This window comes from Myxocyprinus asiaticus, chromosome 41 (assembly GCF_019703515.2).
Source record: "Myxocyprinus asiaticus isolate MX2 ecotype Aquarium Trade chromosome 41, UBuf_Myxa_2, whole genome shotgun sequence".
In the NCBI taxonomy this organism is placed as follows: domain Eukaryota; kingdom Metazoa; phylum Chordata; class Actinopteri; order Cypriniformes; family Catostomidae; genus Myxocyprinus; species Myxocyprinus asiaticus.
The window spans coordinates 31579028-31596458 of NC_059384.1; the positions used below are offsets into that span (position 1 = coordinate 31579028).

General features: G+C 37.1%; 1 protein-coding gene across 2 annotated transcripts in view; it reads left to right on the forward strand.

Annotated features, from left to right (window-relative positions):
* LOC127431651 (divergent protein kinase domain 2A) overlaps nucleotides 1-17431 on the forward strand; it is a 74252-nt gene that overhangs the window by 51504 nt on the left and 5317 nt on the right. For both annotated transcript variants that reach the window (XM_051682181.1, XM_051682182.1), the window contains one exon: nucleotides 6106-6409. In XM_051682181.1, coding sequence (XP_051538141.1) covers nucleotides 6106-6409 — 304 coding nt within the window. The remainder of the gene's footprint in view (nucleotides 1-6105; nucleotides 6410-17431) is intronic.

The window sequence follows — 17431 nt, forward strand, 5'->3', positions numbered from 1 at the left end:
CACAATACCACTAATCACAACATTGACATTTTAACCATAACGGCACTGCGTCTTCATGCATTTGCTTAATAATTAGTGATTGTTACAGCAAAACGCCAAAGACAGTAAACAAATCATAGATATTAATGGTTTCTCACTGGAGCAGTTTTAGAGCTTGTAATGGATATATCTTTCTTATTTTTGAATGTATCTCTGCTCTGTGTGATGCTCTCATGGTTTTTACTGCGTACCAGTATGCACAATGACCTTTAATATTGACAGCAGAACTATTCATAACTGTTTTCAATACAAATCAATGTTAGCATTTCACAATTAATGTAATTTTAATGTAATTTTGGTAACAATTAATAAAAAGATTTCATTTCTTTAACATTAGTTAATGCATTAGGTATCATGAACAAACAATTAACAATATATTTTTACAGCATTTATTAATTATAATGTTAAATAAAATTACAATTGTTCATTGTTAGTTCATAGTGCATTAATGTTAAATAATACAACATTTGATTTTAAAAATTTTATAATATATATGTAATAGTATAGTATAGGTTGTACCTAACATTAGTTCACGTTAACTACAGTAATGTTGTTAAATAATGTTAACAAATGGAACCTTTTTGTAAAGTGTTACCGTAATTTTACTGTGTGGGGCATAAACATAACTGCACAATATAACTTGCAAAAGTGTGGCAAAGGGCACTTTAAGAAAAAAAATCGGTATCAGTTGGTCTTAGTGTTAAAAAAATCGGAGAGTGGTATTGGCCTCAAATTTCCTGATCGGTGCACCACTAGATGCATATTTCCCTATTCGATTCCAATTCACAAGCTCTCGATTTGATTGAAGTCCGAATCGATATCAATTCATATGGGTATATTTGAGTTATAAAGTCCATTTTGCTTACATATAAAACCATATGTAAGCATGACATTTTGGGTCACATTTTAGCTTTTTAAAAATGTGCAAATCAATAAATATGATTTTATACTGCGTATATTATATTTTGTTACACGTTTGTTGTTTAAAACTTAAATTTTACTATTTACATTGATTTGTAGAACCCGTGCTAAAAATCGGTACTGTCTGTTTAAGAAAACCAACAGTTCTGTAAAGAGTGTCTGTCAATGAGCGCATATTAACGAGAGAGGACTCTGATGGCTTCTTTACCTAAAGTGCTGTTCGTGATTAGAATTAAATGTTTATTTGTTGTTGCTTTTGATCAACAATTGTGTGTAAAGGACAGAAAGGGTATTAAAAGAGACGCTATTCAGTGACAAATGAATTGCGTGGATCTAGTCTTCGAACACACATTATACGGAATGTGTCAAATCAAACTTCAACTCTCAACACGCAGTAAATGGATGCTAAACTATTCCGCCAATATACACTCAAATCGCTGGTGAGTGAAATCTAAACATTTATCAGCCAGTGGCTAATCACAGACAGAGAGTTGCGCATATAAGTAAAAGATCGATCTTGGGGTTTTAGAATGGATATCGAGATATTTTTACCCAGTCCTACTGTCTTCTATTTTTTTAAAACAATTGTATATGAAACAGTACACCAGGGGTCGGCAACCTATGACACACATGCCAGCATTAGCATGTGGATGGGGTAATCACTGGCACGCCAGCAATGGCGAGAGAGGAGTAGACTATTTTATTTCTATAAATCTGCACCTGCATTCCAATCTACATCTCGATGTAATCCTTCCTCATGATCACATAGCGTGTTTTCATGAGCTGAATGTGAGGCTAAACAAAAAGTTAAAATGTGACGAGACTGCAGTTTACCCAACAGACTCGTGCAGCGCGTGCAAACCATTCACGCATCACGAGCCGGCAGCGCTTCACTTTCGGAGTAAACGCGCCCGCTTTGCTTCGGTCAGGTTGCGCGCATGACAGTCGACATTCCGTGTTCCATTTGTTTCTTTTTACTTTCAGAACAACACGTGATGTAATAAGGAAAACACCACTCTTAATCCTTGAGATTTCCAACCCAGCATACAGGTACACCGTCATTAAACCACGGTCACACTCAAAATTACATTAAACGATTAAAAGAGAAAACATAAACCCACATCATGGAGTTAAAAAATCTGAGTCTATTCAAAATATAAATGAAACCTGGAAATAAAGTTTTAGGATTTTGCAGGTGCGATTCACCGAAAAGGGTTAAATATTTGATCGGCTTGTGATGCCTGAATGGCTTGCACGTACAGCGCGAGTCTCGTCACACTTTAATAGTGTTTAGTCTCCCATTCAGCTGATGAAAACACGCTGCGTGATCATGAAGAAGGATTACATCAAGATGTAGATTGGAATGCAGGTGTGAAAAACTTCATATAAATTAAATAGCCTGCTGCTCTCTTGCTGTTGCTTGCAATGATTGCATGATTACAATGACATAAGAAATATTTAAGATTCCACACCATTTCGTGATCAGTAATCAAATAAGCAAATTTGTGACATTAACTGTGTTAACTCATTTTGTACAAAAGGACAGGTTTACTTTCATTAAAGCACTTAAGATGCTCTGTGAAAATTCACATGCAGGATCATGAGTGTATCATAATCATCAGGTTTTGCACCAAATTTTCACTCAAACTGCTATGCTGATAATATCATTTCTGGGGGGTCGTTGGGGCACAGCCATTGTCCAAGAAAATAGAAAAAATGGCACTCCATGTCAAAAAGGTTGCCGACCCCTGCAAATTAAACGTGTGGTATTGCAATTACAGTAAATGTGTAGAATGCTACATTGCCATGTGTTTGTTTAATTTAGCAAACTGTGTCCAGTTATCATCATGTAAATGGATAGTTTGCATTTTAAATTTAATTTCGTGCAAAAAAAGTCTAAACTTTTGATAGTCCAATCCAAAAATAAGTAATTAATGAAAATAAATGCAAATTTTGAGTAATAAAATTTGTCACACCGGAACTGGAAGATCAAGTTTCTTTTACAGCTAGACATCGAGGAATACAGTATTCCATGCAGTTGTATACAGCACATTGTGGTGTAAAACAAACAAATAAATAAATAAATAAGCAATAGGTCATCTGGGTCATCCATGCATATAATATTTTTATATATTATGTGTGTTCACCTTTTCTGGACTACCAGTCTGGGAGTGTAACACAAGAGCCAGAACTGAACTGCTGCATTTTTCTTCCTGTGTCCTTACTGATTGTATGTTTTAAAATAATATGTGTATAGTGAAATATTAATGAGACTCTCCATTAAACTTTAACCAGATTCTGAGACAGTTTAAACTAGACTATTAGATTTCTCAGACTATGAAATGAAAGGGAATCCGATTGCACTTGTTCGCATTTTTCCTGCGCGCAGCACTGTCTGTCAATATCAATGAAGCTAGTGTGAGTCATTCGAGTAGCTCAGAAAAATAAAGCAGGTACAATTATTGATGAATATCAGCTGTACAAAACAAGACGAAGGCTTTGTACATTTCAAATATGAATCATTAGAACAGAGTGTCAATCTGATTGAATAAAGCAGACTGTGCGGCCTGGACAGTAAATATATTTGCTTTTCCTTTTATTTTGCTCTAATTTGTGCTCTAATATGTAATTGCTTCTGCACTTCCACACTGCAGTAGAAAGAATAGAGGGTAAAGCTGTAATGAGACATGCCCTCTTAAGGTCCTCAGAGACCAACCCAGTTACTGGAGTACAGCTGCCTTACTTGCCTCATTTGTGTGTATTGGAAGAGATTTGCAAAGTGAAGTCACAGCTGACAGATGGCTCCCCAACATTCAAATTTTTTTCATGGCTAGATGTGACTCAGAATAAGTATCATTAAAATAACTAGATTATAAAATTTTCTGAAGGAAATGTGAGGGGTGCTAGAACAAAAGTCGCCACCACAATGCTAGGGTGCTTAGGATGCTTGCCAGGGTGTTGCTAATGCGTGTTGGGGAGTAGTGAAATAAATGTAGCGACGTTACTAACTTGCCTACATTTTTCAGTTGTGTGACAGTAGCTCAGCTATTTCACAATAGTGTAGCTTTTCCAGTAACAAGCTGTATTTTCCAATTAGAAGTGCTGTAATGTCACAAAACGCTGCATTTGTCACATTGTATTGTGAAAGCAGCAATGGAACTAAATGAACTAGTTCACATATATGATTCACTGATTCACTTGAGCCCCGCACGGCCTCAAAGGGATAGTTCACCCAAAAATGAAAATTCTCTCATCATTTAATCACCCTCAAGCCAACCCAGATGTGCAAATGACTTTATTCCTTTGCAGAACACAAATTAAGATTTTTAAAAGAATATTTCAGCTCTGTAGGTCCATACAATGCAAGTGAATGGGTGCCAAATTTGATGCTTCAAAAAGCACATAAAGGCAGCAAAAATGTAATACATAACTCCAGTGGTTAAATCCATATCTTCAGAAGTGATATGATAGGTTTGGGTGAGAAACAGATCAACATTTAAGTCCATTTTTCCTAGAAATTCTTATCCCTGCCCAGTAAGGGGCGTATGCATGAAGAATGTGAATCACCAAAAACACAAGAAGAAGAATGTGAAAGTGCACCTATTATGGTTTTTAAAAGTGCCTCATTTTGTTTTAAAGGTGTCATACAATAGAGTTACATGCATCCAAGGTCAAAAAACACTTTAATTTGCTCATAATTTAAATTGCAGCATTACCTTTTTTAGCATTGATCCATTCTAAAGGATTCATTCTAAACTCCTCCTTTCAGAGAGCCTACTCTGCTCTGATTGGTCAGATGTCACAGTCTGTTGTGATTGGTCTACCACTTACAGCACGTGGCAGAAAGGAAACGCCCACTACCATATCCGAGTTTCAGCTCCGTCTGAAAAAATGTCTGTTTTACCTTACCAATTTGATCCCGAGTCCAATAGTGATACATCGGAAGATCAACCCAAACTACCATCGCAAGCACAACGAGAACAGGACGTTTCTCTGTGGTAAGTTTATATGTAGTTTGACAATAACATGAGTTAGCCGGTTAGCAGAGGCTAATAGCTAACAGCGTGCAGTGGCTGTACATGTAAACAGACCAGAGGCGGGTTTTTTGTTACCAAATTATGTAGGTTAGTACAGGAAGTAAGTCTGGAATTGCTAACGACTCGTTTCAGGTGTTCAGAATCGGTTCTTTCTTTTGGGTGTCAATAACTCCATTTGTCGTGCACTTTGATTTTTCAAACTTTGCAGGCTTTTTTACATTCACAAACAGCTATATAACACACTACATGAAAGGTAATATTTGGAAAAACCATAATAGGTGCTCTTTAAAGAGGAGATTGACTGAGCAGGGAGGAGAATTTATAGTAAAAAAAAAAAAAAAAAATCACTGTGCTGATTGTTTTCAATGTGCTGAAATGTGGTTGCTAGGGTGTTCTGGGTGGTTGCTTACTAGTCAAAAGAACCCACACCAATTCTTTGATATTTTGGACCCTAGATACAGTATGGCTTGGCTCCCTCATTCAGTGTAACTGTGCCACTATGCGGTTGCTAGGGTGTTCTGGGTAGTTGCTAAGGCGTTCAAAAATGGTTGCTTATTGGCCCAAGTCAAAAGATCACACTCCCAAGTCTCTATGATATTCTGGTCCCTAGAAATGGTTTAGGTCCCTCCTTCAATGGGATTTTTTTTTTAACCCATTTTATCTTCTGCCAGGCAAAAATCATTAGTCTGATTGCTTAATAAAATGGCAAACATGTCCTTAACCAGCTGTACAGTTTGATGTAACACAGACAGTATGGGACAATGTACATGCCTAAGTTTATAACCCGTAAGTATGAGCCATTGTAATGGTGATGCTTGCTTTGGCAAGTAAACATTTCAATTCAACGTCTGGACATTTTCAGTAGCACTGCAGTCATTGTCGAAGCCAATGAAGTCCCTGTAGTCCAATTTACTGTTATTTTATGATGTTATTTGAAGTTCAACTCAGCAAGTAGCCAACTTCCTTTGGAAGAAAAATCTTTTCATTGAACTTGATGTTTGGCGAAGAGTTACGATGGGAATCTTTAAACTCTCTCATTAGAGTCCGTTAAAGTTGTTATTGAATATAAACTCACTCTTTCCTTTGTGTGTTTCTGACTTGTTCTCAGAGTTTTCCATCAGATGAAGGCTGGCCATTTGCAAAGTACCTGGGTGCTTGCGGGCGGATGGTGGCAGTGAACTACGTGGGCGAGGAGCTTTGGAGTTTCTTCAACGCTCCCTGGGAGAAAAGAGTAGATCTGGCCAAGCAACTGATGGACATCGCTGAGCAGCTCACCAACAATGACTTTGACTTTGCTCTCTATCTGTTGGATGTCAGTTTCGATAACTTCGCCGTGGGCCCGCGGGACGGGAAAGTCATTGTGGTGGACGCAGAGAATGTGGTGGTGGCCGACAAGAGGTGGATCAAACAAAGTGAGTGAATAGAATATCCTGTTTTTTCCATGTTGAGTTATCGATGTCTAAAAGTTGCAAAATTTTACAAGATTTAAACCCAGTACATAAATACACTAGGACTTCGCAACTACTAATTTTTTTATTAACTAGCTTTCCAGAAAAGTAGTCTGCTATATTACCACTGGGATATTCCATGTCAAATCAACCAAATTCCCAAAACTCTCAGGCACTTTTAGGGTAGAAAAATAATAATTAGAAAATCAGTGCAAATATAGTAGGGTTTCAAAATATTTGGTGCTTGGACTCCTAATGATACATTCCAGAGCTTTGCAGATATACATGTCTGAAATCCAAAAAAGCAAAAACAAAAAACAAATGGGTATCATATTTACTAAAGAGCATTCTTATGAGTGTCCTTAATGAAAGTGTATTTTTATACTCTCGAAAATCAAGATTTTAACATTGTTTTTATGTGAATAGAGGCACTTCTAGTTTGTACTTTTTGGCCTTTACCTTTTGACATTATTATTTGACCTTTGTTTTGTTGGACAAGTAAACTAGCTTCATACAATGTGACCACATTTGGTTTTTCACCTTTGAGAGTGGGTAAAATGTACAATTTACAAATGGAGCAACACTGAGAGCCCCATATCTCTGGGAGTTAACCATATAGGGCCTTAAAAATGAAAATACAAAAAGGAAAGTTTCTTCAGAAACAGAATCTAAAAGGATATAAAGTTATATTTAATACTTCTGGAGTGAAAGGCATTTCAGCTTTATTGTTTTAGTTGTTTTCTTTTTTTTTTCTCCACCCACACCATTGGCATATAATGCAACAAGGGATGTCAATTGATTTTAGTAATAGACCTACCTAGTTCTATGTAAACATAAAATAACGACACTGCCACCTTTTCTAAGATTATATTTTTACCTCCAAAATCATAGGAGGAAAGGATGGAAGGAAAAGGAATGAGGATGCACAATTAAAGAATTGAGAAGCATCAATTATCTACATTATGGAAAGAAATGTTCACGACACAAAGGGAGCCAGGGTGTTCCCGTGGGGATGCAAATTTGAGATCGGCCGGTGTCTTTTCCCAGTCCAATTCCCTTCTCTCTTTCAATCTACTTTCTGGTCTTTCTCCATTGTCTTTTCTAATTAAGTCATAAAAAACACACAAATACATTCAAATAGCTCTACTTTTACTTCATATTATTGGCCATGTTTTTAATACAGTAAATGTACACAAAAGGTGCTGTTTTACACCCAGTGTACCAGTCTCGAGTGCCACACCAGCGTATAGAGACATGTGCCTTTGTGTTCTGCGACAAGAACCTCAGGGGAGATACCCAGCATCAGATAAGACACTGTTCAGAGAATATTTGTCCCTGAAAGTCACAGATAAAATGTGTCTGTATGGGTGGGTGTGCTAGAGACCCGCACGTGAGGACAAAGTGACGCCAGTCGGTTCCCTCTTCAATGGTTACTTGTCGTGGTGCCAGAAGCCTCACAGAGGAAGCTCTGTCATTGAAGTAGGAGAGGGCGTCCCCTTTAACTAGTAAAACAGGTCTGCTAAGATGAATTTAAATGGTCTTAGCTCAGCTTTTAAAGGAACAGTTCCCTCCAAAATAAAAACTCTCTTATTGTTTACTCACACTCATGTTGGTCCAAAGAAGTAGGCTGTATTTTCTTCTGTAGAACACAAATGGAGATTTGTGAAGATTCTTCTTGTAGCTCTTTTCCATACAATGACAGTTCATAGTGTCCATAGCTTTAAAAAGGCCAAAAACATAATTAACCCTTAAAGCTCGGATAGATATATATATATATATATATATATATATATATATATATATATATATATATATATATAATTTTTTTTTTTTTTTTTTTTTCAGATTTTAGAATAATAGTAAAGTCATCAAAATTATGGAATAACATAAATGGAACTATGGGAATTATGTTATGACTAAACAAAATCCAAAATAATTCAAAACTATGTTTTATTTTAGCATCTTCAAAGTAGTCACCCTTTGCCTAGAATTTGCAGACATGTACTCTTGACATTTTCTCAACCAACTTCTTGAGGTATCACCCTGGGATGCTTTTTAAACAGTATTGAAGGAGTTCTCATCTATGTTCGGCACTTATTGGCTGCTTTTCTTTATTATTTGGTCAAGGTCATCAATTTCAAAAACTTTATTTTATTTTTTTTATTACATTTTAGATTTATAATGAAATAAATTAATATGGTGGCACAATTATAATTTTGTCTATATTTCAAACATTTAAGCATATGCCTTCAGATCAAGATTTTTAAGATCATGAGAAACATTTCAGTCAAGTGTTTCAAAACCTTTGACCGATAGTGTGTGTGTGTGTGTGTGTGTGTGTGTGTGTGTGTGTGTGTATATATATATATATATATATAATTAAAATGCATTACATTATTTTGGCACACAAGCATAAAAAAAGTCAATACAAAAAGTGGCTTTAGAATGCAATATATTGTTTATTTCCATATTATTGAACACAAGTATATCATTGGCCTACAGTTCACAGCAATCTATTTTGCAGTTGAATTTGTAAATCAGTCCGAGATTTATTATAAATGCTTGTTTATGGATGCGTCAGTGTACACCTGTGTCAGATGGACCCTTTTGGAGCATCTCGGTTGCGTCGCGTCGCGTCATAAACGTACCTTTTTAGGTCGCTGTGTCAAGTTAAACGTAGTTTGAAACTTAGAAAAACATGTCTTGAGATCGCTGCATTCAGATTTGTGCTCCATCAAGCTGTGTTTGAGCGCAAGAACATGTTCTCATCTTGTGGTGTCTGCTCTCTGTAAATGTGGTTTGTTCTCTGTATAAGCTGCATGTTGCATATACAACTGGAGTTTCGCTTACTGCCCCCTGGAGAAAACAGGTGGTACTACAAATTTGAACTGCTGAGATATAAGGAATCTTCCTTATTATGGTCCATGGACATGATTAATTGCGTACATTATTGTGTTAAATTGACATTCTTATTTACAACTATGCTTTTACTGTAAACGGATCTGTAGGTTTTGGAGTAAAATAGGACCAGGACATTATCTTGACTGGTTTTGTCAATCACAATTTTATGGAGCTTTTGGAGCTTGACAGACGTGGTCACAATGAATAGAAATGAGCTGTATGAGCTACCTTATGCAAAAATTCACCTTTTGCGTACAAAATATCAAATTATACTATATAGCAATGACATGAGGGTTAGTAAATAATGACATAATTTTCATTTTAGGGTGAACCATTCCTTTAAGGAATACTAAGGATGGACATAGTTTTCACAGAAAGCGAATAGACATTGTACTCCAATCAGACAGGAAGTTTAGCATTACATCAAGAATATGACGTAGAAACATCTTGGTGATTGTGTACAAGAAGAAAAAGAGCCTTTGTGAAGAACAATTGATGGTACAAAGGCCGGTCAATTAGGCTGCAAGTTCACCAGAGTAGTATTTAAAGAGCACAAAGCAACATTGATCCGCAGATCCGTAATGAAATTATCAGCAGTGCTTTGGAGAAGCAGGATGTTGTCTAAGCCAGCGATGCAGGGAAAGCCACAGCCTAAACTGAATTTAGCTGTGGAGCTCGGCTCCGATCCACTGACTCTCACAATCACATGTGTCTCCTCTGCCTACTAAAGATGATCAGTAGCTTTCTCCCACTCATCCAATGGATGAATGGCTTGTATTCACTTAATACAGCACAGATTAGGATGACAAACGTTTACCTTATTCACTGAAAATCTCTGCCCCAAAATGGTATATTGTACCAAAACAAACTCTAATTGACCTCTTTACATGTCAGTCAGAAAGCTCTTCCTGTCTTAAGTGTCCGGTTCTGCAACATGGTCCAGACCTTTTGCCATTTAATCAGCTGTGTCTGGCTCTGCGAGACTACAGGTAGGTCTAATGTAGCACGCCAGTCACATACGTTAGGTGCTGCCACAGTTAATGCCTTCTCTCAGCCCTGGTTGATCCGTCTCCAGCAGTGATTGAGTTTGGGCATGTGTCTGGGGCTTGGGGCACAACGTGATGCTTAACAACTTAGTCATTGGAGTCGAACAAGGACGAGAGTTGGAGAGTGCATTAAGTTTCCCGAATATGATTATAGGTTGGCAACTGATTATGGCTTGGCATCTCCGGGTTTTTTTTTTTTTTTTTTTTTTTCACTCTTATCAATTTGATCATTAATGCAACTCCAAAGAGTTTCTTATCATACAAAATGTTATTTATTTTTCCTGGTTTCCTTGTCCTTGAAAAATAAACTGAGATGAAGGTTATATGGATCTGTAGAAAATTAGGCTAATTTGTGTGTTTCTATTAAGAAAGAAACAGGCTGTATCCCAGAAATAGACATATTATTGCCTCTGTGCTGCTTCATAGTCAAGAATTGCTCTCTTGTTCCAACACCTGATATTTTCATTGTGTTCAAAGTGCAACAGTGCATCCAAATATAAACATTTTTATAAAGCAGAAAATGTGTTCAATAGTTCCCCCCAAAATAAAAAAATCTGTCATTATTTAATCATTTTCATATTGTTGCAATCCCCTTTGCTGTTGTTATTTCCATTGAAAACAACATGACAAATTTAGAAGAATCCGCACACAGCTATTTTACATATAGCAATTTTAATGGTGACCATGTCAAGCACTAAAAAGGACAAAGAACACCATTAAAGCAGTCCATACATCTTGTCAGTGTTAATTTCATCAACAAAATTGCTGACGAAAATGTTTGTTGACGAAGGTTTTTTGGATTTGTCAGTTAACTAAAAATGATAAAGACACATCATGGTGATATTGAAGCGATTTTAATTAAAACATACTGTTGAGAGAATGAGAAAATAACATATTAACAATGATACTTAAAGACATTAACATTGCACTAACAATGTTTTTTTTTAAATATAAAAGGAAAAAAAATCTAGAAAGATTTTTTTCAAATAATCCTTTTCAAATTTCCCCGCTTAATCTGCGTAAACTAAAAAAGCTGAAAACCGGCAAAATGAACCACTTTACTGACGAGTTAATTATGTCACACAAATGCATCCCCTTGCCATCATCGAGGGAAAAATTATTCCCAAGTTTATTAAGATATCCTACAGGATAATGTCAGGGTGTGCCAGCTGAAGCTCTGTAGAAGTTGTGTGATGCAGCAAGACAATGACCATAAACATCAAAGTAAATCCACTACAGAATGGCTTCAAAAAAGAAAATCCATCTTTTTGAGTGGACCAGTCAGAGCTCAGACCTTAACCCAATAGAGATGCTGTGGAATGACCTCAAGAGAGCTGTTCACACCAGACATCCTAAGAATATTGCTGAACTTAAGCAGTGCTGTAAGGAAGAATGATTCAAAATTCTTTCTGAACGTTGTGCAGGTCTAATCCGCAACTAAAGGAAACGTTTTGTTGAAGTTATTGCTGTCAGAGGAGGCTCGACCAGTTATTAAATCCAAAGGTTCATTTACTTTTTCCACAGCACTGTGAATGTTTAATGGGATGTAAAGTAAAGACATGAACTATTATAATTGTTTGTGTGTTGTTAGCTTAAGCAAATTGTGTTTGTCGATACTTGTGACTTTGATGCAGATCAGATCACATTTTATGACCAATTAATGCATAAAACCAGCTAATTCCAAAGGGTTCACGCAAGTTTTCTTGCCACTGTGTGTGTGTGTGTGTGTGTCTATATATATATATATATATATATATATATATATATATATATATATATATATATATATATATATATATATATATATATATATATATACATACATATATATACTGTATATAATATACATACATATATATACTGTATATAATATACATACATACATACATACATTCATACACACTGGCGGCCAAAAGTTTGGAATAATGTACAGATTTTGCTGTTTCGGAAGGATATTGGTACTTTAATTCACCAAAGTGGCATTCAACTGATCACAAAGTATAGTCAGGACATTACTGATGTAAAAAACAGCACCATCACTATTTGAAAAAAGTCATTTTTGATCAAATCTAGACAGGCCCCATTTCCAGCAGCCATCACTCCAACATCTTATGTAATTATGCTAAATTGCTAATTTGGTACTAGAAAATCACTTGCCATTATATCAAACACAGTTGAAAGCTATTTGGTTCGTTAAATGAAGCTTAACATTGTCTTTGTGTTTGTTTATGAGTTGCCACAGTATGCAATAGACTGCCATGTCTTAAGGTCAATATTAGGTCAAAAAGAGCAAAAAAGAAACAGCTTTCTCTAGAAACTTGTCAGTCAATCATTGTTTTGAGGAATGAAGGCTATACTATGCTTGAAATTACCAAAAAAACTTGAAGATTTCATACAAAAGTGTACACTACAGTCTTCAAAGACAAAGGACAACTGGCTCTAACAAGGACAGAAAGAGATGTGGAAGGCCAGATGTACAACTAAACAAGAGGATAAGTACACCAGAGTCTCTAGTTTGAGTAATAGATGCCTCACATGTCCTCAGCTGACAGCTTCCTTGAATTCTACTTGCTCAACACCAGTTTCATGTACAACAGTAAAGAGAATACTCAGGGGTGCAAGCCTTATGGGAAGAATTGCAAAGAAAAAGCCACTTTTGAAACAGAAAAACAAAAAGAAAGAGTGGGCAAAGAAACAGACATTGGACAACAGATAACTGGAAAAGAGTGTTATGGATCTTAACTTCAATGAGCTTTTGTGGGATCAGCTAGACCTTGAGTCGTGCAGCCGCCAGAACAATATAAGAATAGTCGGCTTACTGGAATCGATCAAGGTTTCTCAGTTGCTGTCGGATGTATTTGGCGAAGATGTCTTCTCATCCCTACAGAGCCCATAGAACTCTCGCCGCCAAACCAGTGATAGGTGAGAAACCAAGAACGGTCATTATCCGGCTTTATCGCTATCAATAGAAGGAGCTGATTTTACATGAAGCCAGGGCTAAGAGAGGCAACCTAAAGTACAAGGGCAACCCGATCACAATATTTGAAGATTATGCACCTGAGGTTGCAGCGCAAAGAGCCAAATTTCGGCACATCATGGCAGCTCTCTACGAACTGGGAATGAGGCCTTCTTTACTTTTTCCAGCGAGACTGATCATCAAGACACAGGATGAAATAGGAAGGCTTTCACTTCACTGGTGGAAGCGGAGGACTTTATATCATTGACTTGCTTCTGCTTTCTTCTGTAAAAGGGCTCTGTTCACTTCACTGGGTGTGACGAAGGATTTGTTTTCCTTGGCTTGTGCCAGCTCATTTTGGTAAAGATGTTCCACTCATTCTGTTGACTGATACTGAGGACTTTATTTCTTCTGGTATAATAGACTTTACGGCGGTTCTTTTATGCAAGAAAGCGCCGAACAACCGAGGATTTTTTTTTCTTTGATACATGCTGGTTTTTCCCTGTAAGGATGGTTGATACTATGTTTTGTTCTGGTTCTGGTTATATTTATTGTTTCTGGGAGTTTCAGTTTCAATATATTGTTGTGGGAGTCAAGACCCAGTAAGTTGTCCATTTTCTACAGAGTGTGATTTCACTTGGATTGTTATGTTGTTCTGAGATTGTTTCCTTAAGATGGGTGGGATATTCACATGTATAAGTTATGGAAGGTGTGGTGGGAGGGAGGGAGGGGAGCTTTTTTTTTTTTTTTTTCAAATTATTACATAATACGTTTATCAGACGTATTGCAGGACTTAGACATGATTTATGCCTCCTCCCCTTCTCCCTCCCTATACATTAAATGACTACAATTACTTTCAGAACATGATTTTCTCATGACGAGTGTGATTACTAGGCAGCTCTTACAGAGTAGGCAGCATTTCTTTGAGCAAGGTGATAAAGCTGGGAAATTCTTAGCACAACAGACGCGTGCTGCTAGCACCTCTAGATGGATCTTGTGTATATGATCTCCGACAGGGGAACTGATATGCGATCAAGTGGGTATTAGCACTGCCTTTACTGATTATTATGCTGATTCATATACATCTGGAAGCCCCTCTGGTACTCACAAAAAGTTTGATTTTCTCAACACACTAGATTTTCCCACGGTTGAGGCAAGTCTTGCTGAGAGCCTGGGTGACCCAATTACTGAATCGGAAAAACTGGATGCTATTGGATCCATGCAGTCCAACAAATCTCTGGGTCCAGATGGCTTTACAACAGAGTTTACCTGTGTTAATGACATTATATAATGATTCCTTTAAAGTGGGCTATCTCCCATCAACCCTAACTACAGCCTCCATCTCCTTTATTCTTAAAAAAAGAAAAAGACCCTGCGTTGTGCAGAAGTTACCGGCCAATTTCCCTTTTAAATGTTGACTTCAAAGTCTTATCCAAAATGTTGAGCCTCAGCCTTCAAAAGGTTTTTACCTTTTTTAATTTCAGAAGACCAAACAGGCTTTATTCCAGGGAGACATTCTTTTTTTAATACTAGGAGACTTCTCAGTATTTTGTCCTCCCCTTGCTCTGCATCTTCGGAAGTCATCATATCCTTAGATGCCGAGAAAGCCTTCGACAGAGTTGAATGGGACTATTTATTTTTTGCTTTAGAGAAATTTGGGATGGGGCCTAATTTTATTTCTTGGATACGGCTTCTCTACACATCACCAGTTGCTTCGGTACATACGAACGGTACGCAATCCCACTTTTTTTCCCCTACATCGGGGGACATGGCAGGGATGCCCTCCCTCCCCTTTGTTCTTTAATTTAGCCATAGAGCCACTAGCAATTTGGCTTCACAATCTCGAGGCTTTTGAAGGTATCTCTCATTTTGGGTTAACTCATAAACTTTCCCTGTATGCCAATGATTTATTACTTTTTGTCTCTAACCCTTCCTGCTCCATTCCTGCGATCCTAGATGTCTTAGACAATTTTGGTAATTTAGCTGGCTATAAAATAAATTAGCAGAAAACCTAACTATTTCCTGTCAACCCTGAAGCTAGGAAACTTTCGTTCTCTCAGTTTCCTTTCAAATTATCTTTAGCTGGGTTTAGATATCTAAGAGTATTTTTTACGAATCTGTATGGTCAGCTATTTAGTCATAATTTTCTACCTTTCATGGATCGAACTAAGGAGGACATGGCAAGATGGTCCACACTTCCACTATCCCTTGCTGGCCATGTTAACCTAATTAAAATGATCACTCTTCCTAAATTACTCCATCTCTTTCAGCATATTCCTATTCACATCACTAGGTCTTTTTTTTTTTTTTAATTGGACAGTATGATATGACCTTTCCTTTGGGGCAACAAACCCTCACATCTTAAGAAATCTATCCTTCAACTTCCCAAGTCAAAAGGTGGCATGGCCCTTCCGAATTTCCAGCATTATTACTGGGCGTGTAATATCAGTAAGATTTTATACTGGAATAATCCCCACTTAACCAATGATTATCCGCCCTGGGTCCACGCTGAAACGTCAACAAAATATGATGTACGTTCTGTTACAAGTTCTCAGCTCCCCTTGGTTGTCAACAGAATTGCGTCGAATCCTGTCATTTCGAATTCACCCAGAATTTGGACCCAGTTTAGGAAATCCTTCGGACTACATAGAGCTTCCATACATATGCCTGTTTTGAATAACCATGTTTTTCCACCATCTAGTTCGGACGCTGCATACCGTATGTGGGCATGCAACGGTCTTCTCACCATCAAGGACTTGTATGGAGATGGGGTGTTTTCATCCTTTTCAGCTTTGTCTACCAAATTTAATTTACCCAATACTCATTTATTTAGCTTTTTTCAGACCAGACATTTTGTACAGAAATTGTTCCCTCATTTCCCAAATCGCCCTCCTGAATATGCACTAGACAACTTTTTGGCTCTTAAACCTGACAATAAACATCTTATTTCAATCATTTATAATTTAATTAATACTCTGAACACTGTTGTGTTAAGACCTTTAAAGGAAACATGGGAACAAGATCTTGGTACACCCATTTCAGATGATCAGTGGTGTCATATTTTAAATCGGGTGCATTCTTCTTCAATTTGTGCCAGACACAGCCTACTACAATGTATAAAGCTCACCTGACTAACGCCCAGTTATCTAAATTTTTCCCAGACAAGAGTGATGCTTGTAATCACTGCGGACAAGGCCCAGCAGATCATTTTCATATGTTCTTGTCGTTCTTGCCCTCGACTGTTAACCTTTTGGTCTAATGTGTTCGATACACTAGAAAAAGCACTGAATGTTGAACTCAGCCTCAATCCGTTGACAGCTCTTTTTGGTATTTTACCGTACACCGGTTTTACTACCCCTGTTGTTGCTTTCACCACTCTATTAGCTAGAAGGAATATCCTTCTCAAATGGACTCCTATTCATAACAGATGGATCCAGGACATTTTTTTCCAACATAAAACTGGAAAAATTAAGGTCTATGCTGCAGGGATCTCTTAAGACTTTCAGTAGCACCTGCCCGGTGTCAAGTTTCAACACATTCAAAATATATATAGGATATTCAAATTAATAAATGTTTATTTTTCCAGCCGGTTGTATTAGTATTTATCACCCCTTATTTTAGATACAGTTCCTATATATTGTTATTTACACAGGGCAAATACACTATTTATTAAACCTACTTTTATTACAGCTGACAGTTACATGAGCAGACAAGGTTTGAACATTAACCGTAGCGAGAGAAACTGAAATTCACGGCTTTTTAATACTTCTGTGTACAGATTTGAAGGCTGCTTATTGGATAAATGCGGGTAAATGTCATATTATGCGACTACATATTACTTTACGGAGAGCTTACAACCTACTAGTTAAGTCTTGCCTTAAGAACAGGTGGTGCAACCGAATTAAGCACTGACTTAGTTACAAACTGACTAGTAGTTACTAAGCCCTTAGTGTGAACTTTACGTCCCAACTTACATGAACTTATGCACAGCTGGTGCAACCCTACCCTGATCCTGATTCTGACAGTTCTGTACATTGAATGTCTTATGCCATGTACTAGAGGACATTTCTCCAAAAAGTAAGA